Here is a 26,729-nt window from a genome sequence, read left to right on the forward strand (position 1 = left end):
CCTTTTGTAGAAGTCATTGTTCTTCAATAAACTGTAATTCTGTTGTAATTAACTGAACTATTGTTCTTCAATAAACAATCAACTCTATTAATGAGGTCAATTTATTCTTGAAAGGAGGAAAAAAAAAAAAATCAATGTGTAACAGTAATAATGTACAAAAACTTTCTGAAGGCAGTACCACACTGTATATGTGTATTGTCCAGTAATACATACAATTAACCATCTTGAAATCTGAAAGGCACTTTATTACTTCTGTTGATTTATTTCAGTTCAGCTACAGTGGTTAAACACTATGCAACTTGTTTGTAAGATACTGTAACTGTAAAATACTATTTAGTGTAAAATACTATTTAGTGTTCAGCTATCAAAATTATCTGCATCCACATGTCACTCAGGGTTTTGTTTTTTTGACAGCAGTCCACAGGTAACAACTGAACTGGATTTAACAATTTATTCCATCTGATGCACTTTAAAATATGGTCTAAAATTCCCAGGATTCCATCCACCTGAGCCCAGCCATAGAGGAGGCAGGATCATGTGCCAACGGCCCCCTTATACCATAGGAGAGAGGGTGGAAGAGGTAAAAGCTGAAATAAGATATAGAGATGTCACAATTTCAGTGTTGGAACAGTTTGAGCAGAAGACATCAATAAAATAAAATAAAATAAAATATATTCTAAAGTACATTAGGCAGGATTAGGTACAAAAGAACAATACATAATATGAGCTTCCATTAGACAGAAAAATAAATAACATTTTACATTTAGAAGACACTTATTCTAGGCAATATGTAATTCAGTGAGACCCAAGGTGAAATTTAGTATGAAGCATTTAAAAAGAAAGCAAAGCAATAGTGTGACCACAAAAATGACTAAATTGAATCATAAAAGAGCCTTACCTGTAAAGGAACCCTAACAGGAGCATAGATTGACCTCCTCTCAAAAGATAATGGGATACAGATGGACTAAAGAGGAGGTCTAAACTCTGTAGGAAGATGTCCAAAGTAATACCTTAAATGAAGAAGCAGCAACTCAGAATGACAGGTCTTTACTGGGAAAACTTGTGTGTGTAGGGAGTATTTTACATCTAGCTGCAGAGTGAACAGTTACTGTAAAGTGTGGTCACATACAAGGAAGCAAGATGTGCATCACTTTTTAACATACCTGCTTAACCATGTGTGCTCATACATTACACAAGGAAGGTGAATTTGATTATTAATTTAAAAAAAATTAAAGTCTGTATGAACATAAATACCATAATATAAAATGAATATGAACTGTGGCAAAAGGATAATGCATGTACTGTATGCCACGCAAAGATTAATGCTCCAACACAGTCAAATATTTGTGAGAGGGTTGCTGGAACATCAGCCATTAACTGTAATTTTTAAGAAAGGTCTAAACTTAAGATAAATTTGCACAACATTATTTTTTTTTTTTTTGCCAATTTATCTGCCTTTTAAAAGGAAAATGCATCCAATGAGGGGACCTTAGTTATCTGGTATGCCTGGTTACCTGTGAGCATACTGCTGAACAGCATGGCAGGAAAGTAATGGTGGTAGTAGAGTATACGACCCATGATGTAGAAGGGTAGGTAGTGTAGCAGCCAGCCCAAAAGCAGCATTCCTCCACCCTTCATTAAAGAGTGACAGTGCGCTGAAATACAAGATTTAGACTTTGTATAGATTACATGCTTGTGAGAACTATTACTGCCTTTCATATTATACCTTACCTTTCCTCGTTCCCTCCAGCTTCACACCTCTTTGCACTGCCAAAGAAGCCACTGTCACCATGACAACATATAGACCCAGACTGAACAGGTTAAGCCACCAGATTACCTGGAAGAAAAATATGATCTTTGGCATTGATAGGACAGTAGATCATAGGGGGGAAAAAGGCAATTGAAAGGGCAGACAGACTTACAGGGTTGCCTAGGAGATAAACACGGTATTCAGTCTCATTCACTCCAGAGAACCTCAAACCCTAATTACCAATGAGATAATGTGATTCAAATGTGGATTACTGCCAATTTCTTCATTTTGTGCAGCAGATTTTATGGAACATACCTGATAGTTGATGGGCCAGTGCCAGGGCTTAGAATTTACCTCATTATCTTTGGGCTTCAAACCACTGTTTCCCTTATAAATAAATTTAAACCAATAATTAAACCAATAATGTGTAAAAAAAAATTAAGGTTTTTAAATAGGTGGAATTACTGAGTGCACCTTTAAGGGAGCTTACTCTTATCATAACAATATGAGAGTCCCAAAGAATCTCCAGGAAAGTGGGTTTAAGCACTGACAGACTGATGTTGGGCACTGCAGATACAAAAAAGAACATCACACTTTAACACTTCAGCTAAAACACTGCAGTGAAAAATCAACCTAATGGGTCATTTTCAGAAATGTTAAACAACTAATATCATATTTATAAAATAGATATAGGGGTGTACATTTAGGGTTGATGTGATCCTCAATGTTCCACTGTGAGTTGGGGGTCTCCTTGACATATGGACTACATGTAACCTCAACTTGTTCCCATCCCCTGTAAAAGAGTAAAATGCAGTTTTAAAGTGTATTCTCTAATTAGATCAGATTTTACTGGTGAATTTGGTTGAACACAGGCTCTCACCACTTAGGAAGTGTCTTTCCAGAGGAGCAGAGCACGCACCCTGTGGAGCGATGGAGAAAGCGCACTTTACTCCGCAGCACTTTCACTGGATCTCCCTTCCTCCCTCCACACAACTCCACCTGCCACAAGTCATTAGCGTCTCCAGTCCCATTCTGAAAAGATAAGCGATTATGTGGGGTGATACTGCCTCTAAACTTTTATAACTGCGCTGAAGACCAAGTCAGTTAGAAGATCATTTTTGCTGGTAAATCAGATGATTGCATGATTACGGCACTCAAAACTGTAATCAAAAACCTGATCAAAAGAATCTAAATTGAAGAAGCTTATAATTGTTGTATAGATAAACATACCTACTGATCAACTGGCTCTTCAGTAGAGTTCAGGCCATGTTTATGTTCTGTAGTAACACTAAAACCTTGTATGCATGCATGAATTACATTTCTTGAGAAAGTTCAGTGTTACTCACAATGCCGTAACCAGTGACCTGCAGGTGTTTTTTGGTTAGTGGAGCCGCATGTAGATGACTGTGAAGATTCCTGGTAGTTCTGATGAAAACAATCAGGTGTGCACTTTTTGATATAACATTTATCACAGTGTTTCGATGTAAAATATTCTTCTTTATCCCAAGACATTAAATTGCTCACATATAAACAAACTTTATGAGCAAAACTGCATTTAGAGTCGCAAATGTTTGTACAAATGTGTTATCTGTATAAGGGCAGTGTTGGGTGTGATTGAATTACAAAGTAATTATTTACTGTAATCTAATTAACTTTAGTACAAATGTATTGTAGTGGATTACATCTTAAATTCTTGTAATCAGATTTGAATTACTTTATTTGGCTTACACATATTTCTAAAATAATATTATACATGAATATATGTTAATTTGTAAATCTGTGTGCATTCTGTGACAGCTAAAGGGTGTGTGCACCCTGAATTATTATATGACTTATTTTTCATTTGTTTAGCAAAATAAAAAAAGAAATTCACTGTAAAGTTATTTTATAAAGTAACTTAAATGTAATTAGTAATGTGATTACTTTTCAAATGAAGCAATCAGTAAAGTCAGTAATCTGATCACAAATTTAGAGTAGCAATTACTCATTTGTAATGAATTGCTTTTTTTGAGTAATTTACCCAAAACTGCTTTATGGTTTGTTTAGAGTAAGCTAACAAAACTGAGACTGATGCTTAATTCACTGAATAACAGAAATAAGAATATTCTCTCCCTTTTTATCTTTTGTTACAGTCCACAATTATTTAGTATAAAAATGAGCAACATACCACCATAAAGCAGATAAGAATAGAAATGCAAAAAAAGATAAATATCCACCACACACACACACACACACACAAAAAAAACAGTAATAATGCAAAGAAATTATGCTTACTCTTTGTGTTCTAGTTTAATGATGTCACCATGTCGGACAAGCTCTGGGGACCCTGCATGATCTTTAAAGAGAACAGGAATTACTGACATGTGTGCAGTGTATCTATAGATGAATACAAATATATTCAATGATCTCTGCTCACCCTCAGAATTGTCAGGTCTCTTGACCAACCACAGGTTGTTATAATCTTTGTGCAGATAGGCGGTTACCTATACAGGTTAAGATTTACATTTTAGTTTAGTCATTTAGTAGATTATTTTTTCCAAAGCAACTTACAAATGAATCACTGCTTTAAATAATTTCACTTTAAGCATTTTAAAAGTCACACCTATTTTATTTAAAAGAAAATGTATATACAACACATATTACGAAAGTACCAAATATAAGTCAAAGTACTGTACTAAATAAAAAAACATTCATAATTCCATGCATAATTATGTTGGCTTGAATTCTACAGATTTGGTGAAGGTTTTTTCTTCTTTTTTTTCTCAAAATCCCTAAACCAAGACCAAAATGTCTGACTCTTCCTAGAGATTTCAAGCTACATCAACCAAACTTGCCCCAGACTATCAGGTGTTTCTGACTCCAGTTGCTGATCAGAATTACAGTTTTGGCACAGCAGGTTATAAAAAAAATCCCCAAAATCCCATTAATTTATATTAACAGACATTTTCAAATGGGCTAAGACTAATCAAACTCCAAGTGTCAAAATATGCTAATGCATTTAAGGCCTTTAATCTGTTTTAACCTCTTTCTCTATCAACACTGAAAACCCTAATGCTGTAATTAGTGGAATAATCAAGTTGTCTTAATTAAAAATTATTTGAAATGTCAAGTTTTTCATAACTCAAAATATCTAAATTCCTTGGAAAAAAAAAAAATCTTCCACATACTCCATAGACTTAAGATCTACACTGAGGAGGAAGCACAACAGCATACAGAAATACTGAGATGCGATTTTCAAAGTTTCCACTACTTTTAACTTGATGCAGCAACCTTAAAATGCCAGTGAAAACTGGACACATATTGATAAACTCGATGCATGAAAAACTGACCTGCTGCTGATGAGCTCCAACCCCCTCTGGATAAAGGTGCCAGTGAGAGTGCAGATAACCTCCTGCTATTCGCAAATTCTTTATGGTTATAATAGAGCCATATGCCAGGTCTGTGTGCAAGAAGGCATGCAAAGACAAGGGTACTGGTAAAAACTTTAACTTTTGACTACACAAGACATCTTCAAAATAATACAAGAAAACCAGAGCAGAAAAAACATTTAATTTGTACTTACACTCTGGCATGGAGGCATTGTGCAGATTGTTTCCAATCAAGCGAGACTGGAAAGCTGAACTAAAGAAACCATCTCCAGGACCACTGTGTAAGGAAAAGAAAATTGCATTTGTATTGTATATTAGTCCCCTGTATTCTTGGACATAACCGGCTTTATTAATAGAGTATCTGTACAACACCAGGTTAAACATACCTTCTGTTTAAGACTATAAAATGGACAGCAAATATTGTAGTGTACAGGAACAATGGAAGCATTATTAACCCAAAAACTCGAGCTAACAAGTGCTTCCCAAAATCCACCTGAAAAGCAAGAAAATATTTGTATGCACAACAGGCAAAAATAAATGTATGTTTAAGACTATTCCAAACTGGGAATTGTTCCTCATTTATACCAGAGAAAAACTGAGGTCCCCAAGTAACCTCCAGAGATCCAATGCAGTGTTGATTCCCACCAAGAGTATGACAAACAGCCCCACAAACTTCACCCCCAGAGACCCAGAGAGACAGACCCCCGTTAGAAGCAGCCACAGCCACCAAGAGAAGCTGAAAGGCCTAAAAACAAGAATGATACAATGACAATGTGCATTCCTGATATGTGAGGTTCACATACCACACAGAAATACAGAGACGCTATAGCCTCCTCTACCTGAGTCTGTATTTGTTGAATCGGACCATGCTCAGGACAGAGCTCATGATGAAAAACATCAGAATGGGGTCCAGAAGGATGTACTGAGAGAGAGTGATGCAGCCAGTGTCTGTTGTAAAATAGACCAGGTGCTTTAGATATCATGTTTGAAACATTATTTTAGCAAACACTGGCATGTATACTAGGTGTTAGACTGGCATATTGCCCTAAGGGATCATTGTGCAAGTCCCCTCAAAGTTTATGATTGCTACCAGACTCACCAAAGATAAGCAGACAAGCTGCAATGAGCGCTGCTGGTGTAGAATGCGACAGCTCCAGAACAATTAGGAAGGCAAAAGGAGGCAGACAGGAACCAAGAGCTGCACAGAACTGAACACAAAGAAGTACTCACAGGCATTAGAAAAAAAATACAAATATATGGATCTGCAAACCAGAGCTATGGCAATTTCTTGAAAAATGTACATGGACAAAAGCAACCAACATGATACAAGGGTGTTACTATGTGGTTGTTAAGGACTTCTGAGTGGTTTTTAGGATGATGCTATTTGAGGTTGATAGGTAGTGGGTTTTGCAGACGTCAAAAGCTAAAGTAGAACAAAGACGATAATCCATTAATCAGCCAATAGTTCTAAAAATCTATTCATAGAATATTTCCTTACTATAACAGGCACATAGAAGCTACAAGTGTCCAAAATTGATAAAATCCCAGATACAGTTTATTGTTCAACCTAAATCCTAATAAAAAAAACTAAATACAGCTGCAAGCAGCAATTATGTGGCCAAGAAAACCAAAGGCAAGTAATAAAGTACGACTGGATATCAATGAATATGGTTTTAAGAAAAATGGCATAAAAAAGTAGTATTACTTACAATACAATGCAATTTATTCTAACTTTTGACCAATAGGTGGTCACCAAGTTTATATGATGCTGTCAGGGTGTGGTAACAATCACACATTCAAATTTTCATGTCAATACAACAAGTGATGCCCAGATACAGTTTCAGATACATTTGGGCATATTGCCATGAAATTCGTTGACGCATTTCACAAGAACGTTTTGGTCTATCAAAAGACTTTTTGCAAAAAAATAAAAACTTTTGCAAAGAGTGTCTCTAGATGATACACTGCAAATTTTGTGCAAATTAGATGTATTGCCTAAGAGGACTTGGCAAAAGTAGGTTTTCAATTAAATTAAAATGGCAGACAGAAAGTATGGCCGACCATGGCAAATTGGGTATTAACATACTCTGCATGACCCAAAGATCCTAAAGAGAGCTGTCACAGGACAATAGGGCAAATTAATCAAAAGGTATAAGCATTTTACACATTTCATTATAACTTTTGACTACAAGGTGGGGCTGGCCCCAAACTTTAGAAGTCCCCTCAGGCCACGGTGCCGATGATACATACCAAGTTTTGTTATGATACGCCAATGAGTTTGTGAATTACAGCATTTTACATAAGAAAATAGAGTATCATTCAACTTGTTATCCCCCAAGAAATCTAAAGAGACCAGTCTCCTGATTTTAGGCCAAACTATTCATATGTTATACACAAAAATAGCCTTGTTTCATAAATTCACACTGATAGACTGTCCTCTATTAGTGTGCCAAATTTCATAAATGTCCTATGTACAGTTCTATGAGCTGCCCATGACTTCAAAGACAGAAGAATGAAAAAAAGAACAAGCTTGGTCCCTAAAAAAGAACATTTGATGCATATAGCTGGACTTTTAACAATAGGCAAGCCTGAAACACACCAGGGACCTGTTTTAAAATGACAGAGACTTTACCCTGTTACAATGCTCTATATATTGAGTATTAACTTAATTACATTTTTATATTTTACCAGATGAGGTTTAATGAGGAATGAGGTTTATTGTTATTCACAAGATATACAATTCATGTCCTGACAGGACACATGCATGCTCTCACTTCAGTTAAAGGGGTAGATCACCCAAAACTGAACATTATTCCTTTGTGTTCCTCTGGGGCCGGTGTAGGAGGATTCAGCAGTTAGAACATTTTGATTCTACAGTATAACAGAGGCGTGCTAGAGGTGAAATAAAAACAATCATATTGGAATTTCCTGTATCTAAATCCTTCATCATTTACAATATTCATTCATATTTTTATCCTCACTTCAGAGCACGCCTCTGTTATACTGTAGAATTAAAATGTCCTAACTGCCGAATCCTCCTACACCGGCCCCAGAGGAACACAAAGGAATATTAATAATAAAAAAACTATCAGCATAAATTTTTGTCAATTACTGATTGAAAAAGCAACTACTGGCCCAGATTAATCGATAAAAACAATATTCTCTATATTGATCTACCTCTATCAAGTAATTGTTATGCAATTGCTTGGGTGTTCAGGTTGTTTGATTACTAGCCCAAGTCAAGGAAGCCTGCCCCAAAATATCTATGATATTCTGATCACTAGATATGGCTTGGGTCCCCCTTTTAAAGTCAAGTTTCACTTGTTTGATTGTTCTTCTGAGTGAAAATTATTAGACTGAATGCTCAGATAGAAGTCAGTAATCGCTCACCTCTCCTAAACAATTTGCATGATTTGACATATCATTAATGTCTGGAGTACAAACAGTGCTGGTGGAGTTAAATGATGAATATTAATAATTACGGTTAGCTGTTTGTTGAAATCCCAAACCCTAAGAATAAGCAGTAGTAAAACTGACACTTTAATAGTGACCAAAAAAGCCCCCACAGAGATCTGCATTAAAATAATTGTGATAATGGCATACCCCTCTCATCCCCCAGTAGTTGTGCTGCTCATATTTGTCCCCTGGTTTTATGAAGGGAAAGGTGCCATCATAGCCTGTCAAGTATCCAGCAAGACCAATAAGCATCTGAAATAATAAAAGAGTGCAAATGTATCTTTATTAGTCAGACACAAATACATTGACTACACAAACAATTGACAACGTAATCCAGATTTTAGTGCAGAAAGCAGGGGGTCTAGCTGCATTGAATTTGAAATCTATACCTTTCCAAGGGGTGGATGGACATCAAAGAAGAAGGTGCGATTAATGTAATAGCTGCCCATTTTCCCAAAATGAGTCTCATCCCAACTGCAAATGGACCATAATGTTTATTGATTGTGCATTGACAGCAACCATGTTCATGAATTGGAGCCTGGTACTATACAGTTCAAATACTCACCAAACATGGGGAGGCTCAGTGATCTTGTAAAAGCGTGTACATACAGAAAGCAAAACCACCAGGACCAAAGTGTAAACTGACACATAATCATCTCGGGAGGGAGAAATAAGGTGTCCTTCTCGCTTGAGAAGCTTTTTATTTGCTCCATTAGAAGTCAGTCTGTTGATATGATCGTATGTGATGGGGTTAGAAGAGACTCCAGATGGGGGTTGCTCAGGATTGACCTGTAGGATGCTTTCACCCCATTCGTTTACCTTGCATTGTTTTCGATGTCTTACAGCTGATATGTCTTGTCTTTGTATGTGATGCTCCTTCCGTCGGTCTTCCATTTGCAGGTTTCTTGATGAAAACAGTTAGTCATTTATTAAACCTCAAGGCAAATCCTCAATAAAGCAATGACTTGAGTCGCAGAATTACATTCAGAAAATGTTCATCATTATAGGACATAGAATCTTGCGGTCTGATTGTATTGGCATGACTCAATGCGAAATCATGTTGCTCCTTTGTTTGAAATTATTGCAAGGCTCTCGGCGTTGCTCTATTCATGCTTGTATCTCCATGTAGTGTTTTGGATTGTTGGTTTGTGGTTTTGGGAATGTCTGCACTTCACTGCCACCTATCGGTCAGGAGAGGGACACACACTCAGTTAACAGTGCTCATAGGTCAAATTGTATGCAGATGAGCAGGTAAAAATTTGTTTTAATGAAAAAAAATAAAGTATATTTGTGTAACGGACGTAAATACGCGTCGGCAGAGATCAGTGAGGTTTCACTAAGAATACCTCAACGTCAAATATATCCTTCATGTTGGTGCATTAAATACTACTACAACTGACAAATTGTTTTATTTGAAATAAAATACTTATAGAGGTTAATTACTTCTAACGTGTGAAATGAGTATCATAGACCTACACTGTGATCTTTGTTTCTACATTTAATTAAATTATGTACTTCACATATTGTCAGTCATTGTCAGTCACTAACCTCTCTGCAACATTTATAAAAATGATCAAATATAAGACATTGAAAAATAATGAAACGAAAAAATAAATAAATATTAGAGCTCGTTCTATACAATTTAGTTTTAGGATGTGTCACAAAACCACCGCAACGTTCTGGGAAGGTATGGTTACGAAAATAAAAACCTAAAAATAACCATTAGAGAACGTTCTGTATCTTTTTAGGTTGTCACACAAAAACCTCCCTGCAACGTTCTGGGAAGGTTAGTTTATGTTTATACAAAAAAAAAAAAAATTATAATAACTATTAGAGAACATTCTGTATAAGTTATTTTAAGGTTGTCACACAAATACCTCCCTGTAACAATCTGGGAACATTAGCTTAGTTAACTTAAATAGAACCATTAGAGTTTGTCCCACAAGAACATCCTGCAACGTTCTGGGAAGGTTAGTTTATGGTTATAAAATGTTTTAACCCAAGTACTTAGAACGTGAACCATACGTTAATGTTCAGTGTTTGCTGGGCTAACAAGGGAGTTATTCTTTGCAAACAAATGTCTCTTTTAAATTTAAATTTGCTTTATAATAAATCGCCCTATCTTTAGTTTCACTGTATAATTGGAAAGTATGGTAACTAAAAAATAATTATAATTGTACATTGTAGAACATTTGGTAAACTTCCAAAAATTTAAACAGAACCATCTTGGATTGGTTATATGGATTACTTTTATACTGATTTATGTAATTTTTGGAGCTTAAAAATGTTGACATTAATTTGCATTGTATGAACCTACGGAGCTAAAAATTCTTCTAATCATCATTATACCTAAATAATGAAATTATCCAGCATTATAAGCAAAATCAGACATGTAACACATTGAACAACGTACAGGTCAAACTGCAAGATAATCACAAAACAGGAAACTCATCAAGATAGCATAAAACCACAAACACACTTCCAAGCTCATGCCATACATTTATTGGAATCAGAAGTGGAACTATAAATGTGCACTAATAGTTTTATAATGGTCCATAATGCCAAAGCCTAAACAATAAAGTACTACTGATCAATGCTGTTAAAATGATTCAACAAAAAATGAAATAAGCAAAACAAAACAAAAAACGAATGGTGCACTTAAAACTCCATTAGGTGGGTATAGGGTCCATTAGTATCCAGCTTCAGGACTTGTCTGTTCCCATAAGTTCCATGTTTAACATCTGTTGCGGTCTCACTGTTCTTGCAAGCTGAGAGTTCGTTTTCACACTGAGACACAAAGCTGTCATAGAGTATCAGCCCTTCATCTCTACTGATGTTGCCATGGTACTGCATCCCCTTTCCCTTCGGTTTTCCTCCAAGTGTGGCTTGAGGTACAATAAGAACACTTCCAGGTAATTCAAGGACTGAGGTATACTTTCTTGAAGCTGTCTCACAAAGCTTAATATTTAACAGTGTGTTCACTGAGAGAGAGAGAGAGAGAGAGAGAGAGAGAGAGAGAGAGAGAGAGAGAGAGAGAGAATTAATTAAGCTCAATGTAGCATGTTATGTGCAGTATGTTTGTATTGCAAATATACTATCAAATCGATGGCATACCCATTTTGGGGATGATATCTTCAGTGGCACCTTTGAAGAAGCAGATGTATATTACCATTCCCCTGTTAATCTGGATAATCAGAAATACACGTGCTGAATGTCAGATGTCACAGCCACATTAAACAAAAACTAGAATTGGATTAATAATGAATCATGTTTTGTTTTTTTCTCGATACCTCAACCCATTCAGCTTCACTCTCTGCATCTGGAGGTTTAACTTGGAGTCGTGCGTGTAGACACTGCTGGAGAATCACTCGTGCTCTAATGCTGTTCTCTGTTCTCTCGGCCATTGTCACGAAATAAACAGTACAATGCTGACAGTGGAATTATTGTGGAATTATTGATGACAATACAATACAATGCTGACTATTGGAATTCAATAATTCAATGGAACTATTGAAACGCTGTCATGGAATTATTTGAGAGACAATGTAAATATTATACGTGAACTGTATATGCAGGAAGAAAAAAAATTACGAATTAATTTGTTATCACTCTTTGGAAATGAACTATGGAACTTCACGACCATTCCGTTTCCGCTCATGAAGCCAAACATTGTACGTCATAAGCAGGCGACAGCGCGACAACTCTGTCATGCATTTATGTAAACACGGCGTTGCTAGTCCAAAAACGGCACTATACTTGTCGAGTTTAATGTATTACTTAGAGAAATATTAGTTCACGACAGCAATAGAGCACTTAACCAATACAAACCAGTGTCACATGGAAACCACAACATTGTATATGCGCGGTTTTCTCATGACAGAGCCCGTGACCTCTTCTCTGTAAGCTTTAAAAGATGGTTAAATTATACGACACCTACAGAACTTTTTCGAAAGTTTATAAACTTGCTTCAAAAAATATAGGCACACCCTTGGATCATAGCAGACATTTTCCGTCACAACACAATAGAAATGAAATCCGATATAAGGTTAGTAAATACCAGAAATACTAAGTAGTGTTTACAGCTGTCTGTATATAAAACTAATGCACTCATGTGTCTTTTTACAGTGCCATGAGTATAACAATGTTATGTATGATCAAGGCTTAATGATGTTAAGAATTTTGTAATGACCCAACTAACAATTTTGGTTACCAGAACGTCCTGAGAAATTTAGTTTCGAACGTTACTAACTTTAGGAATTGGTTCCCAAACGGAAACCAAATGCTAATGTTAGGGGAACATTCTGTGCTGTGTGCGATTCATAGATCTAAACGACATTAGACTGTCACTTACTGACTGACATATTTTCCTAAACCTCTTGGGGTAATGCTTGCTTGAACTTCATTAGTTTAGGTCGTAGTTTAATTGATAACCCATCCACTTTCTTCTGTTTAGACTTCAGGTGCTGGTGAAAGAGCCCTGCAGGAGAGGCAGAGGCAGCAAATGGCACGGGGTTTGCCAAAACAGAAGCCCATAGCTGGAGTCAAAGAGGTCATTGTTGTTGCATCAGGGAAAGGTGGGGTGGGAAAGTCCACAACGGCAGGTGTGTTGTATTTTTCATGGCACAATAATCTCCAATGTGAGTATTTTTTGAGCTTTAGTCAACTGCCAGTATTTCTGTGTTACACTCTCTGATTGTCTTCACAGTGAATCTTGCTCTTGGACTTATGGCCAATGATCAGGTAACACACAGTTAACCTTGTCTTAAACACTGTGTCAAAGCCAAGAAATTCATGCAGTTCTTCCTAGCAGATTTGTCTTCAATTAAATCCATGCTTTCTATCTTGCTATTATTACTGTTTCAATAGAGCAAATCAGTGGGTCTTCTGGATGCTGATGTATATGGCCCCTCAGTTCCAAAGTTAATGAACCTTAAAGGAAACCCTGAACTAACAGACAGTGAGTTTTTGAGTGTTCTACTAATCTATATTTGTTTAATAAACAAAAATATGGGGGCCCGGGTAGCTCAGCGAGTAAAGACGTTGACTACCACCCCTGGAGTCACAAGTTTGAATCCAGGGCGTGCTGAGTGACTCCTGCCAGGTCTCCTTAGCAACCAAATTGGCCCGGTTTCTAGGGCGGGTAGAGTCTCAGAGAATGGCGTGAAGTCTCCCACGCGCTATGTCTCCATGGTAACGCGCTCAACAAGCCACGTGATAAGATGTGCGGATTGATATCTTCAGACGCGGAGGCAACTGAGATTCATTTTCCGCCACCCAGATTGAGGCGAGTCACTACGCCACCATGAGGACCTAGAGGGCATTGGGAATTGGGCATTCCAAATTGGGGAGAAAAAAAAAGTAATAAACAATAATATATCTTTCCCAATAAGAAAACTATTCTGCCATTCATGTCTGATCTCATGTTTTCAGATAACCTAATGAGACCGCTTGTGAATTTTGGAATCCCTTGGTAAGTACATGATTGAGTAATAGTTGAAAAGTATCAAATTTAGTCATTACATTTCTGACTTTCTGTTTTCACTGTACTTTGCAGTATGTCAATGGGCTTTCTGGTTGAAGAGGTTGCACCTATTGTGTGGCGGGGTCTGATGGTGATGTCAGCTATTGAAAAACTCCTTAGACAGGTGTGGTATAATGTGTAATGTGTAACAGGATACACAATGTGTAATAGGATTCTGTCAGATAATGTATACTTTTTCTATACAGTAGAAGAACAGTATTGTCTTCATCATGCACAAATAATCATATTGTCTTTCATGGCATATCTTCAGTTATAGTACGGGAATTGTTCTCTACCCTCTTTTCATGCAAAATGGTTACATTTCTGCAATCTAGCTAAATTAACTGAGCATTGCTGCTCCATTCACTACTGTATGGACTTTTTCCATGTAGGTAGATTGGGGGCATCTGGATTACCTTGTGATTGATATGCCACCAGGAACTGGAGATGTCCAACTGTCTATCACTCAGAATATACCAATAGCAGGTAAATAAACAATAACTAATATGATTGATTTATGCCCTGTCACGTTCCTTTCAGTAGCAGCATAAAATGGAGTCTGTTTTGTATTATAGCGATACACCGTTTACAATTCAGATAATTTTTTTTTTACAAATCGTCCAAAAAGTCCAACAAAAATGTCCTCCCCAATTGTTTTCACATCCAAATTCACAAGACCTCAGTTACATGTCATTAATTTATTAGGAGTCAGTTGGTACAATAACGATTTAAAGGAATAGTTCACACAAAAAGGAAAATTCTCTAATCATTTACTCACCCTCATGCCATCCCAGATGTGTATGACTTTCTTCTGCAGAACATAATTTAAGATTTTTAGAAGAATATTTCAGCTCTGTAGGTCCTCACAATGCAAATTAATGGGTGCCGACATTTTTATGCTCCAAAAAGCACATCAAAGTGTCATAAAAGTAATCAAAAAGACTCCAGTGGTTAAATCCATATTTTCAGAAGTGATATGATAAGTGTGCGTGAGAGAAACAGATCAATATTTAAGTCCCTTATTGTTAGAAATTCTTCTCCCTGCCCATTAGGGGGTTAAATGCATGAAGAATGTGAATCACCAAAAACAAAAGAAGAAGAATGTGAAGGTGAATGTTGAAGTGGAGGTTGACTGAACAGACAGGAGAATTTATAAAATCAAAACATTTAAATATTGATTTTGTTCACACCCTCACATATCTTATCACTTCTAAATACATGGATTTAACCAGTGGAGTCACATGGATTACTTTTATGCTGATTTATGTGATTTTTGGATTTAAATGCAAGTACATTTTTGGCACCCATTCACTTGTATCGTATGAACCTACAGAGCTGGAAAATTATTCTAAAAGTCTTAATTTGAGTTCAGAAGATAAAAGAACTATATCTTTAAGGAATTTCAGAATATTAACAGTTACATCTATGTTGAAATGTAAAAATCTTAGTTGAAATTTTATGTTAAAGGTGCGCTCGTTAGGTTATGATTGCTCATAAACATAATGCAAGTACATTGCAAATTGTAATATTCAGATTATAATGCAAGTAGTTCTTTCAGCCTAATCAGACTTAAATCTTTCAACCTAATAAAATTTTTTAAGTTATTACAAGCTGATGGCTTTTTTCTGTTAAGGTGCAGTAATAGTGTCCACTCCTCAAGACATTGCCTTGCTTGATGCACGCAGAGGTGCTGAGATGTTCAGAAAGGTTAACGTTCCTGTAAGTATTTTTTCTATGTTGATTTGGTGGCATTGCTCATATCATCAGATCTATTTCAGTGATTTTACTTGCCTTTTTCTGTAGTGGAGATTCAGTCGGGGGTTGACACCCTGCCCGACTGAAAGAATATGTTTTGTTCTTTTAGGTGCTGGGCCTGGTTCAAAACATGAGTGTTTTCCAGTGCCCCAAGTGCAATCACCAAACACACATATTTGGCTCAGATGGGGCTAAAGAGCTGGCTCATACCCTTGGCGTTGAGATGCTTGGTAATGCCTTTCTTAAACAGTTAATTCAAAGAGGAGTCACTTTGTTACTGATTGTTGTAGTATTGTATTTCATTTGACTTGAAATTAAAAAGTTATGTGAAATGGTAAATTGTATATACTTCTATTCGATTGAAGTGAATTTGCCAACCTGTAAGATCTGTATGTTTCTCTGTTCTCACTGCAGGAGACATTCCTCTTCATCTCAATATTAGAGAGACATCAGACAAGGGACAGCCTGTGGTTGTGTCTTCCCCAGATAGCCCAGAAGTAAGTCGTTAATGCGTACCCCTCTGTCTTGCCTTTCTTACATTGTTTTCCAAGGTAAGTATCTTATAAATGATTAAAGCTTATACTCAAGATATTAATAAGGACACATGATTGTCTCATTTTTTTAATTTATTAGTTGATATGTACATAAATGGCAATGCACATAGTTATACATTTTAGATTAAATAGTAAAGAAAAGTATGAAGCCTTTATTTAAATATTTCTCTTTGACTTTACATTTTATCACTTTATCATGTTTTACTGTAAATTCTCATTGAGACTTTCTAATTTGTCAAATAGTTTTTATATCTGAACATTTATCTTTGAATTACTGTGATGTGCTTCCTACTATGCCATAATTCCAAAACGTTTGAATAATAAAATGTTTAACAGTGTACTGCTTTTCAGATTATTACTAGATGATAATTATATTATAGGATTATAATCAGATTTTAAGTAACAGCGGATTTATAGAAATACATTATTTTCTAACATTATTTTTATTTAAATATTGAATATATCTTTTATTTATGTTTACTTCTCTTCTTTGAAGGCTGAGGCTTACAGAAGAGTAGCAGCAGCAGTGGTACGACGACTAGCGGAGCTTTCAAGTTGAAAGGCCTCCAGATTAAAGATGTAGTTTTAGTGACCAGTGGAAAGGATCAGTATTCAGTTTCCAAATCCTCCCCAAATCAGCAAGCCAACCAAGATGGTATCAAATACCTATTAGAATATTATTATTTATGCTCTTTTTATTTATGTACCAACATACTGTTCATGTTGTTTATATTAAGGATTAATATAAATAATATAATATAAAGACATTTTAAATAATTTTTCATTTGAACAATTCTGAAGGATGTATGCTGTTATCACAGTTATTTATATTTAATTACAAAACAATTAAAATAAGAATTTACTGCAGCTATGCAATGATTTTGTTATAAACATACGGTGCTTTAATGTGGTGTGCCAGCGGATTATCTATTTAGTGTCTAAAACTAAGCTGTGGAAACTGTCCTAAAAATAAATTTGGCCAAAGGTCAGATTCAGTCTTGCTTTAGCCTGAGCAATGCTACCAAATTCATCTTAATTTCTACAGACTCTTTTCTCTACATAAACATCTGAAGGGCTGTTGTTCAAATGATAGTAGTAGTTACAGGTTTTCACCGCATGATGGCACTGCAAATGTAATTATAAATCTTTCTTCACTCTGGCTGTGTTCGATGTATAATGAGATGAGCCATGTTAAGGCTCAGTTAAACTGTGAGCAACCTAACGTTTCCTCTTATGGTAGTGATCAGCCTCTTTTATAAGTAGCACAATTTAATAAGGAAGTATTGGTCCCAGTGCAAAAGGGTATGAAATTGGGATGAGAAAAACAGGGTCACTTCCTGCATATCTTCACACCCCTCTTGATTCAGCTGAAACAGACGTATTGAGTGTAACACAGGCCAGACAGGCCAGTCTGTGATTCATCACTGCAATGAAGCTATTTTGCTTTCTTATGGTCTCAAATGCCTAACTGTTCCCAGAAGACTGACCCCGGGGTTTCAGCTGTACAATGACCTCAGCTGAATTTGGACAGTTACTTTTAGTGTTATTTATTTTCACTTTGTTTTCACGATAAAGAAAGCATTATCCTGATAATATGCCTTCTCTGATGTAGTTGAGCACAGTGGTGTGACTCATTTTGGTGTGAACAGAAAATGAAAGCAGTCCTATGGTGATGTGGAATTCATTAAAAATTCTGTTTGAGAGTACTGTTTTTGTGTTTTGTTATCCGTCTCAAATAATTACCAAAAAATGTTCGCAGTAAATGGGATGAGACCTGACTTGAGTGATTTGGGCTGTGTGATTCTGCTCATTAAAGTGAGCTTTTCATAGAATGAATGCACTATATTCCAAGTATTCTGAAGCCATATGATAGCTGTGCGTGAGGATCAGACTAAAATTAAAATCTTTGAAAACCAAAATCATGTTCATTGTATGGAAAAATTTAGATGAACGTAACTTTAAGAGTAAGAAGCCAAGTGTACAAAAATAATTTAGTTCATCCAGATAGGAAATTACAATGCCAGTTGACCCTATAAATTACTGTAAAAATGTACAAAATAAGAGTAATAAATTAAAATGCTGTATGAGAACATATTAGCTGATTAGTTCCTATAATACAATAAAAAGAGTTTATTCTGTAAAGCTGATTCTATAACAATATGCCCATAATATGTATAAGAGAAACAGTCTGTTTGTGGGGAAACTGCATAAGATGAATTCACATAACTCAAGAATGCATATACAAACAACATGACTTAGCGTGTTTCAAGTAATTTCCAGCTCAAGGTTAAGGTTTTCTACACATCCCAATGTCTTTGTAGTCAATGGAATAATAAATGTAGACTTTGCCCTAGGTGGTAAATATGGCTTATAGAGGACTTAATTTATACTTCCTAAGGCTATGGAAATAAATCAATAATTAAACGGGGTAGCTGTGCAGCCCAAGAGGAGAGAGGACCATCTTATTTCTGTGTAATCTTTGATTGATTCAGCAGCGACTGTTAATAAAATAAGCTAGTGTTCAAACAAAAGGGATTTAAAGATAAATCATGTAATTCAACATATTTCATAATCAAAAAATGTCTTAAAAGGAATAGGCCTATTGCTGAACAGTGATCAGTCCTGATTAATTTAATCTATTGGACTATTATCATGCCAGTGACATTAATAATTTAAGAATGATAACCTCTCTCCTCTCATCGTACAGTATATTTAGCATGTGATGAATTCTTCATTGCTTTGTATAAAGTTATTTCTTAACATCTCCTTACATATGGAATACATATGGCTTGGTGGGCTAAAGTGTAATGTGCTTGCCTTACACCTGTGAACTGGCTGAAATGGTGATCCGTACATGCATAATAAAGAGCATATATGTATAATTGATTAAAATTATGTACGGTACATGCCTTTTGGGGCCAAGGTTTTTCAAAGCGTTATGTTATACTGCTCTATATCTTCATTAATGCTAGATGTTAAGAACTGATTCCAAGAAACATCAGATTATTTAGCTTGATGAGTATATACACTGCATATATACAGAGCAGAGTATTATATATATATATATATATACACAGTATATACTCTCATATGCAATAGTAAAAGTACTATATTAGTATATTTTTCCAAACATAGCCTGTTCAGAATAGCTGCTATATTACAACTCTTACTGTTTATGCTGTATGTACAGTGGAATCAGTAAAAGTAGTTTTCTATTATGATCTAGCATGCAAATATATAAGGTCATCTGGATATTATATCCATACATAAAATAACACTTTTGTAGTAAGCTATTCCAAACATAGGCAATATGCAAAATATTTTTTTAATATCTTTATATGGCTGAGATAGTAAGAGTAGTGTGCTAAATATAGTAGTATGCAAATAGGTCATCTGGTATTCTTTGCATATTGAAAATAACATACCATATACTGCTATATATCCAATAGTGGGTGTAGAATGGTAGTATGCAATTTCAAACAGCCTATGTTCAAAATAGCAACCTGCCATACCATTCTTACTGCAGCAGAAATAGTAGTATGCTATGTGGCATGTAAATGTAGTAGGTCATCTGGGTATTCTAACGTTCTATATGCTTCTAAATATGCAATTGTAAAAGCAGTGTTTTAGTATGCTATTCTGTAAATAGCCTATGTTTGGAAAAGCACACTGCAATATTCTCACTACAGCAGAAATAGTAAGCAAAGTGTGCATGTAGCTTATGCTGTATAGTATGCAAATATAGTAGGCTACTGAAGTAATCAGGATATTCTATGCATACCGAAAATGACATATTATATACTACTATATATGAAATAGTAAGAGTAGAATGCTCGTTTGTTATTCCGAACTTAGCCCTTGTCTTTAGTTACCCGGAACACAGCCCTTCCCAGTATTGCAAGCGTGGATCCATAACCATGGCAATGTAGATGTTCTGCTGCTGCTGCTCAGTGTAAAGAGTACCAGCAGCTGGTTCCAATTGCACTGCAGCACACAGGGGAATGGAAGGATGGAATGTATGCTCATAGAGGCGTCAATTTGAAGGTGGTTTTAAGTATAGCTCTAGCACTGGACTGTCTCCTTTACAATACCACTTTGTGAACAGATCTCTACTAGTTCAATCAAAACGGAGCAAAAGCTGTATATCATCTGTACCAGTAGATTGAGTAGTTGAGCAAGTATTTATCGAAAATGAATTTGGGGGAATACCCTTCCTGTTTTGAACATATACCTTAGCTCTCAACTATTTAACCCAACAGATGTCAATGACAGTAAATCCATGTAACAATGGCTAGCCTTATCTTGCACAATCAGAATCCACACAAAGGGTGTGGACATCAGTGATTCTCAGCAAGGCTTCCAGGCACAGCTGACAGGGAATCAGCACATCTGAGGGGTGTTGGAAGGAGATTTGGGGGTGGGGGAAGGTAAATAATTCATTATGAAAAAAGAGAGAGGGAAGCACAGACAGAGGGACACATGTTAGAGCTGATATGAGGACTTATGCTGTGCTTTTGATGTCCATACATTTGCACGATTCACAGTAATTAACAGCATTAATTACTACTGCATTAAAAGGTGTGGTGGAAGCTATCAAACATTACAGAAATGAATGCAGTTCTTTTTCTTTTATAGATTAGCTATTATTTATAGTATGACGCCCTTCAAAATTTATAACAGTAATGAAAACATCCCAGTTAGGATATCTGGATCTAGAAACAGCTCCTTTCTTTGGTAGGAAACAAAAATACTTAATTTGAAATCAAACTGATTTATAAATATATGCAAGTGAATTGGATGCTATAATTTAGAAGCTCCAAAAAGCACTTACAGTCATCATAAAAGTAATCCATACAACTCCAGTGTTTTAATCCAGATTTCAGAAGTGATATAATAGGTGTGGGTGAGAAACAGGTCAATATTTAAGTCCTTTTTGGAAATTCTTCTCCATGCCCATTAGGGGGCGGTATGCATAAAGTATGTGAATCACCAAAAACACAAGAAGAAGAATGTAAAAGTGGTCTGTTTCAAAGCCACTCCTATCAAATCACATCTGAAGACATGGATTTAACCACTGGAGTCGTATGGATTACTTTTATGCTGATTTATGTAATTTTTGGAGCTTCCAAATTTTGGCACCCATTCGCTTGCATTGTATGGACCTAAAGAGGTGAGAAATTATTTAAAAAAAATCTTATTTCAGTTCAGCAGCTGAAAGAAAGTCATATAGTACACAACTGGGATGGCATAAGGGTTAGTAAATTATTTATTTTTTTCAATGTTCATTTTCCAAACCTGTTTAACTTTCTTTCCTCTGTGGAACAGAAAAGGAGATTTTGGAATCTGTGGCAGTAAATTAGCAGAATTCAAATATAGTTGGAGAAGTGAACATGATTGAAACATGGCTGTTGAAAGCCTAGGGAATGTTCAATGGCCTCTTGAGAGGGTGAGCTAGGAACTGTTTGTCTTCAGGGCTATGATAAGAGATGCTGTTTAGATGCTGTTTCTGAACTGCCTGATTATCATAAATTGAATGACAAACACACAAAAATCTTAAAGAAAAGACATTCATTGCATCCTCTTGTTATTGGAACAGAGTTTTAATGGAATCATACTTTGGCATTCAGACACTATGGGTTATGGTCCATAGTGCTTGCCAGAAGATATGAATGTCCTTAGAGAAAATGATGGGTGCACATGACTGATAGCAATAACATCTAACAATCCTGTAACTGATAAAATTCATGCTGCGGCCTTTCAGACCCTTTTTACAGAAAAACAAAGCAGCTCTGGATAAAAGTCATACTACTGTCAAATTAATGGTCATGGTTTCCAAAGGGGCACTTAAAAATTATGCTTTGGCACTGAAACAACTCCACACCTCACTTGCCGAAAAATAAAATGAGAAAAAATGACAATGACTTGCCAATGAATGAGTTTCCCATTGAATTTTGAGCATTCTTGATTTGTTATGCAGGCATATGCTTTTAAATTACAATTGCAACAGGCCTGTTGATTATAAGCAGTTTTAAATAATAGGCCTTCAAATAAGATTCCTTTTTCCTGTCTTGACCAATCGTGGCAATAATGTGAAGCAGATGTTCATCAAAACAATGATTTCAAAAACATAGTGGCCGGTAGTGTTTGACTGACCATTTTCATTTACACACCAAGAAACTTGACATTTGTGCTGTGGTTCGACCACTGACCACAGACAGGCGTTGTCTTGGGAACTGATCTCTCTCAAGACAATAGCTTTGGTGAACAGGGAAAAATATACAAAACACAGAGAGTCAGAAATAAAGGTCACTCAAATAGTTATTTCAATCACAAGAGAGGCTGCACTGTGGCTGGAGCACACCTCGATGTGGGCTGACATTACAGTATATCCCACCTTAATTAATTTGAGTAATATTCCAAGTAAAATTTTATCTCAATCAACAGCATTTGTGGCATAATGTTGATTGCCATGAAAATGAATTTTGACTTGTCCCTTCTTTTCTTAAAAAAAGTAAACAAATGGGTTACAGTGAGACACTTCAAATGGAAGTGGGCCAATTTGTAAACTACAAAATATTGCTGTTTCAAAAGTATTGCCATAAGACATAAACAATATGAGTTTTATGATGATTTTAGTGCGATAAAATTGCTAAATACCCTGTGTACAATTATATCCAATTTTAACTACAACTCTGTTGCCATGACAACGTAGCAGCATAAACCCCAAAAGCTACAGTACAAATTATAATTTGAAGAACTTTACAGCTCAGATTGTAAAACAATTCAACAGCATAAATACTGTAAGTGCTTTTATAAAAGTAGAAGCTTCAAATGTTTGCCTTTAAATCCTTTAAAAATGGCCCCTTTCACTTCCATTGTAAGTGCCTCACTGTAACCTAGATTTATTTTCATATTTTTTTTAAAGAAGTGATGAGTCAAAATTATAATTTTTTTGTAGTCAACATTATACCACAAATGCTGTCAATCAGACTGATCCTGGAATAATCCTTTAAACAGACCCTCCCATGTCTAGTGCTATTGGTTAATGGCAGCAGAACAAAAATAAACTTCTTCAAGCTTTTTAATATGAAAAAATTGTATCATGTGCTTATTACATTGTAGCCTTTTTTGATTAAAACTGTAACTGATTTAAACATTTGGAAGGTAGAAAATAATAATCATTAATAAGGAAATTCATTGGAAACATAAAAACAAAACAAAAAAGTTTAAATTTTACTTTGTGACAAATCTAATTATATAAAAATGGTGTAAACAGGATGAGACAGAGCTTCCAAATCCATCCAGAGTTTTTTTCTGTCACTGAAGTTGCATAGCGACAGCTGAGCATTCATCCAAACAGACCAGGACCACAGAGTTTTACATTTAGAAAATATGAATTAAAAAAATTCAAATAAGACATGCACAATATATTTTTTTATTAAAAGAATTATTATAAACAATTAAAAAACGTAACTGGTCCAAATAATTAATATTTACGAAAACGTAAATGCTAATGGGCTAATTGCCTAAAAAAATTCTGTCTAATATTATTTTACACATTTGACCACTCTTCTCCCGTCTAGTAAATTGCATATCCACGGAAGAAAAATGTTATTATCTGAAACCAATTCCATATTGCATGTCGTTATTCATCATGTTGAGCAATAACACATAAATGTATAATTACAATGTTAATACACATCAGTGCATTTCTAATCGTGCATTATTTTCTTTTATTTACTTTTTTTTGGTTTTGCCCTAACATAAATTAAATCGCATTAAGACATCAAAAATCCACAAAAATTATTAGCCTTCATGATCCTGGGGGCCAGTCGTGAGCGCGCAGCGTGTCCCCGCGGTGAGCGGAATGGAAAAGTTAGTGGGGAGAGAGTGAGTGAGAGCTGGATCTATCCGTCGCCATTACTGACTGGAATGAGAGGGGAGGGGATGGCTCTCCGATTACACGCATACCACCCTTACTGTTAGAAGATACCGAAAACAATCCCTTTTGGAGATTTCACCGATTATTCCAATCACTCACGGGTTAAAAAAAGACAACTGGAATTGTTTGGGGATGTATTCTGTGGAATTTACGGGGAATAGTTGGAATGCCACCTCCTGTCTGTGGTGTCGGGAGCGACCATGTTAGGTAGGGGAATGCTCACGGAGGAGTATGTGACTTTCTATCATGCTTGTTTGTCTTTTACTTTTCTGTTTACGTTTTGATCGGTTAAATAGGTCATGCATTTCTGTGTGTTGTTAATAGTTATGTTGCTTTATACAATTACACAGATGTGTCTCTTTCATTTACAATGCGGTGTATCGGTGTCACTCTAAACTAGCCCTGGCTAACTGGGAAGCTATCGAGTAAAGGAAGCGTCAAATGCCTTGAACGGGGCAAGGCCTGTGTCGGTGCACACAATCTAACCCATTTTATTTAAATTAACGAAACGTATCTTATCGTTATTTAACACGACAAGTAAGCACGTGTGATTTGCAGTTATCAAATTATTCCCACGTGAAATGCAAGTCATGGGATTTGAATGCAGGCAGAGCCATTGGGTTAAAGGAGTGATTCTCACGAAACCTGTCTAGAAAATTACATAAACATAATATTTACCCCCAAATCCATAGAAAAATATAAAATAATATGTTTAGGACCATTATTCATCCTTACTATTACGCATCCAGACGTTTTACTTTTACTTTCCCCATTGTATTAGATGACGATTCTCAGTACCGTTACACAGTCACTTTTTTACTGCATTACAGTAAAAAAATACTCTGTACTGAGTTTTTTAAGTATATGACTCCAAATTCTTGGCAGTTCATGCTAGTTTGAAAAAACGAATTCAGTTCGTTGACATAATTGTGAATAAACAAAAGTCGACGTGACGCGCTCGCGCATCTGATCGCAGTTTGGCTCGCGTCTCCCAGTAAAGGCCGTTTCACACGGGACGCGGTTTTCGGTGGAATCGCCTCGCGGTTGCCGCTTTCTCTAGTCTCTAGTAGAGGAAGCGTTTTGTGGAGTCAAACCGTGCTAATGTCGCGATTTCAGGGGCGGTTGTTGCCATAGTTACAATCAACAAGAACTCGCGAAGTCACCTACACGCACACCAACAGCAGCAGACTTGCATGTATGATGAAAATGTAGATGTAGTTGGACAATAGTTTTAAACTGTTTATTTAACTGTGTATATAGTTCATATAATAGTTATACAAATACTTAGTTGTTCAGTTAAAATTTTGTAGGATTGGCTGTGAATAAAGCGTTCACATATTTGTATTTCTCGCGGCAGGATTTTGGGTGCACGAGCACCGCTTGCGCGCCGCCTGCGATTTGCCGCTTTCTGCGTGCCTCTCTGAAAATCAACTAGACCCTCGCGCTTGCCGCGTCCCGTGTTATGCTGCCTATAGCGCAGCTCGCGTGCCGGTCGGAATTCCAGCGCGGTGATGATCTTCACCTTCAGCAGATTATACTGTCTGCTTTACATTCCCTCCCTGCATAGATCCATGCTAGAGAAATACAGCCAGGCACAGCTGTCAACATTTGTTGTCATCAAGAAACGCGTCTTGACAAGAATGTCCTGTGTTTCTAGTAGTTGATGTCCAATAAACGCGATCGTTATTTATGACATTGTCAGCACCATTTAGCATCTTTTATAAACCATGAGACTTGTCGAGCTTGCACAATGTGGAAAAGCTTATAGTACTCTCTCAAAAGTGGTCATAGTTATGCGTCCTTGGGACAAGTATGACATTAAAAAAAAATTGTTTACATCCTTCGTTACTTAGTCAATTGTTACCTTCTATTACCTTCTAGAAGCATGATCTCATGTCACAGAATGCATGCATAATTAATATTAATATATATATATATATATATATATATATATATATATATATATCAGTGGCGGCTGCTGGTCTTTCAAAGAGGGAAGCTCATTTTCGGCCTACATTATAAACTTATTTACCCTATTTTTTGCACTAAATCAATCTTAGGTGTTGATCTGCCCTGCTGTTTAATTCTAATTTTTTCCTCGTAAAGAAGACTTTCAAATGGCTTCACCAAAATCAGGTCGACAATATTAGCACCGTCTGCCATCGTGCGCAGTTTCACCCGTACGACGCTAGCCTAGCCTACTGTATGAACGAATGAACGAGACGAACGCTCTAAAACAAAAATATATTAAACTTGGTAAAACTGAAACAAGGAATGTGGTGTATAATTGTGTGAAATGTATTATGCAAATTGACTAGCAATTTCGCCAAACAAATATAAAGAAATAGGTTGCAGCAGTTTGTCTTTCGACTACACTTGAGAA

At 36.1% G+C, this 26,729-nt stretch overlaps 4 protein-coding genes across 4 annotated transcripts in view; 2 read left to right on the forward strand and 2 right to left on the reverse strand.

Moving 5' to 3' along the window:
• Nucleotides 1–100: 100 nt before the first annotated feature.
• pomt2 (protein-O-mannosyltransferase 2) lies at nucleotides 101–9,701 on the reverse strand. The gene is made up of 21 exons (XM_052153918.1): nucleotides 9,140–9,701; nucleotides 8,964–9,048; nucleotides 8,722–8,826; nucleotides 6,218–6,326; nucleotides 5,958–6,066; nucleotides 5,704–5,863; nucleotides 5,505–5,611; nucleotides 5,313–5,395; nucleotides 5,080–5,189; nucleotides 4,167–4,233; nucleotides 4,025–4,085; nucleotides 3,097–3,175; nucleotides 2,631–2,782; nucleotides 2,452–2,543; nucleotides 2,241–2,317; nucleotides 2,066–2,137; nucleotides 1,923–1,982; nucleotides 1,732–1,837; nucleotides 1,515–1,655; nucleotides 899–1,010; nucleotides 101–587 (listed from the first exon to the last, which is right to left on the reverse strand). The coding sequence occupies exons 1-21, from the start codon at nucleotides 9,466–9,468 to the stop codon at nucleotides 482–484; spliced, it is 2,322 nt and encodes a 773-aa protein (XP_052009878.1). The 5' UTR covers nucleotides 9,469–9,701; the 3' UTR covers nucleotides 101–481.
• A 1,366-nt stretch (nucleotides 9,702–11,067) lies between these two features.
• Nucleotides 11,068–12,221, reverse strand: dtd2 (D-aminoacyl-tRNA deacylase 2). The gene is made up of 3 exons (XM_052153929.1): nucleotides 11,865–12,221; nucleotides 11,689–11,758; nucleotides 11,068–11,555 (listed from the first exon to the last, which is right to left on the reverse strand). Exons 1-3 carry the CDS (start codon nucleotides 11,976–11,978, stop codon nucleotides 11,233–11,235), a joined length of 507 nt encoding a protein of 168 aa, XP_052009889.1. The 5' UTR covers nucleotides 11,979–12,221; the 3' UTR covers nucleotides 11,068–11,232.
• Nucleotides 12,222–12,270: 49 nt separating this feature from the next.
• nubpl (nucleotide binding protein-like) lies at nucleotides 12,271–18,101 on the forward strand. Its single transcript, XM_052153927.1, has 11 exons — nucleotides 12,271–12,619; nucleotides 13,028–13,175; nucleotides 13,280–13,314; nucleotides 13,441–13,531; nucleotides 14,005–14,044; nucleotides 14,129–14,219; nucleotides 14,488–14,581; nucleotides 15,729–15,814; nucleotides 15,960–16,080; nucleotides 16,265–16,347; nucleotides 16,901–18,101. Exons 1-11 carry the CDS (start codon nucleotides 12,488–12,490, stop codon nucleotides 16,961–16,963), a joined length of 984 nt encoding a protein of 327 aa, XP_052009887.1. The 5' UTR covers nucleotides 12,271–12,487; the 3' UTR covers nucleotides 16,964–18,101.
• Nucleotides 18,102–24,312: 6,211 nt separating this feature from the next.
• Nucleotides 24,313–26,729, forward strand: part of arhgap5 (Rho GTPase activating protein 5) — a 58,911-nt gene continuing 56,494 nt past the window's right edge. The window contains exon 1 of the mRNA XM_052153913.1: nucleotides 24,313–24,553. The gene's annotated coding sequence lies outside the window, so the exon portion shown is untranslated. The remainder of the gene's footprint in view (nucleotides 24,554–26,729) is intronic.

Source organism: Xyrauchen texanus, chromosome 22 (genome assembly GCF_025860055.1).
Source record: "Xyrauchen texanus isolate HMW12.3.18 chromosome 22, RBS_HiC_50CHRs, whole genome shotgun sequence".
NCBI classification, from domain to species: domain Eukaryota; kingdom Metazoa; phylum Chordata; class Actinopteri; order Cypriniformes; family Catostomidae; genus Xyrauchen; species Xyrauchen texanus.

Bases quoted from the DNA above. Each gene is read 5' to 3' on its own strand.
- pomt2 (XM_052153918.1), bottom strand. From the start codon at position 9,468: ATGGAAGACCGACGGAAGGAGCATCACATACAAAGACAAGACATATCA. The intron at 6,067-6,217 runs GTGAGTCTGGTA...ATTTTACAACAG, and splicing joins AGCTTGTCTGCTTATCTTTG to ACACTGGCTGCATCACTCTC. The intron at 2,544-2,630 runs GTGAGAGCCTGT...ACTCTTTTACAG, and splicing joins GGAAAGACACTTCCTAAGTG to GGGATGGGAACAAGTTGAGG.
- nubpl (XM_052153927.1), top strand. From the start codon at position 12,488: ATGGTTAAATTATACGACACCTACAGAACTTTTTCGAAAGTTTATAAA. The intron at 12,620-13,027 runs GTTAGTAAATAC...TCTTCTGTTTAG, and splicing joins GAAATGAAATCCGATATAAG to ACTTCAGGTGCTGGTGAAAG. The intron at 16,348-16,900 runs GTAAGTCGTTAA...TCTTCTTTGAAG, and splicing joins CTTCCCCAGATAGCCCAGAA to GCTGAGGCTTACAGAAGAGT.
- dtd2 (XM_052153929.1), bottom strand. From the start codon at position 11,978: ATGGCCGAGAGAACAGAGAACAGCATTAGAGCACGAGTGATTCTCCAG. The intron at 11,759-11,864 runs GTATCGAGAAAA...CTGATTATCCAG, and splicing joins GTGAAGCTGAATGGGTTGAG to ATTAACAGGGGAATGGTAAT. The intron at 11,556-11,688 runs GTATGCCATCGA...TCTCTCTCTCAG, and splicing joins AGATATCATCCCCAAAATGG to TGAACACACTGTTAAATATT.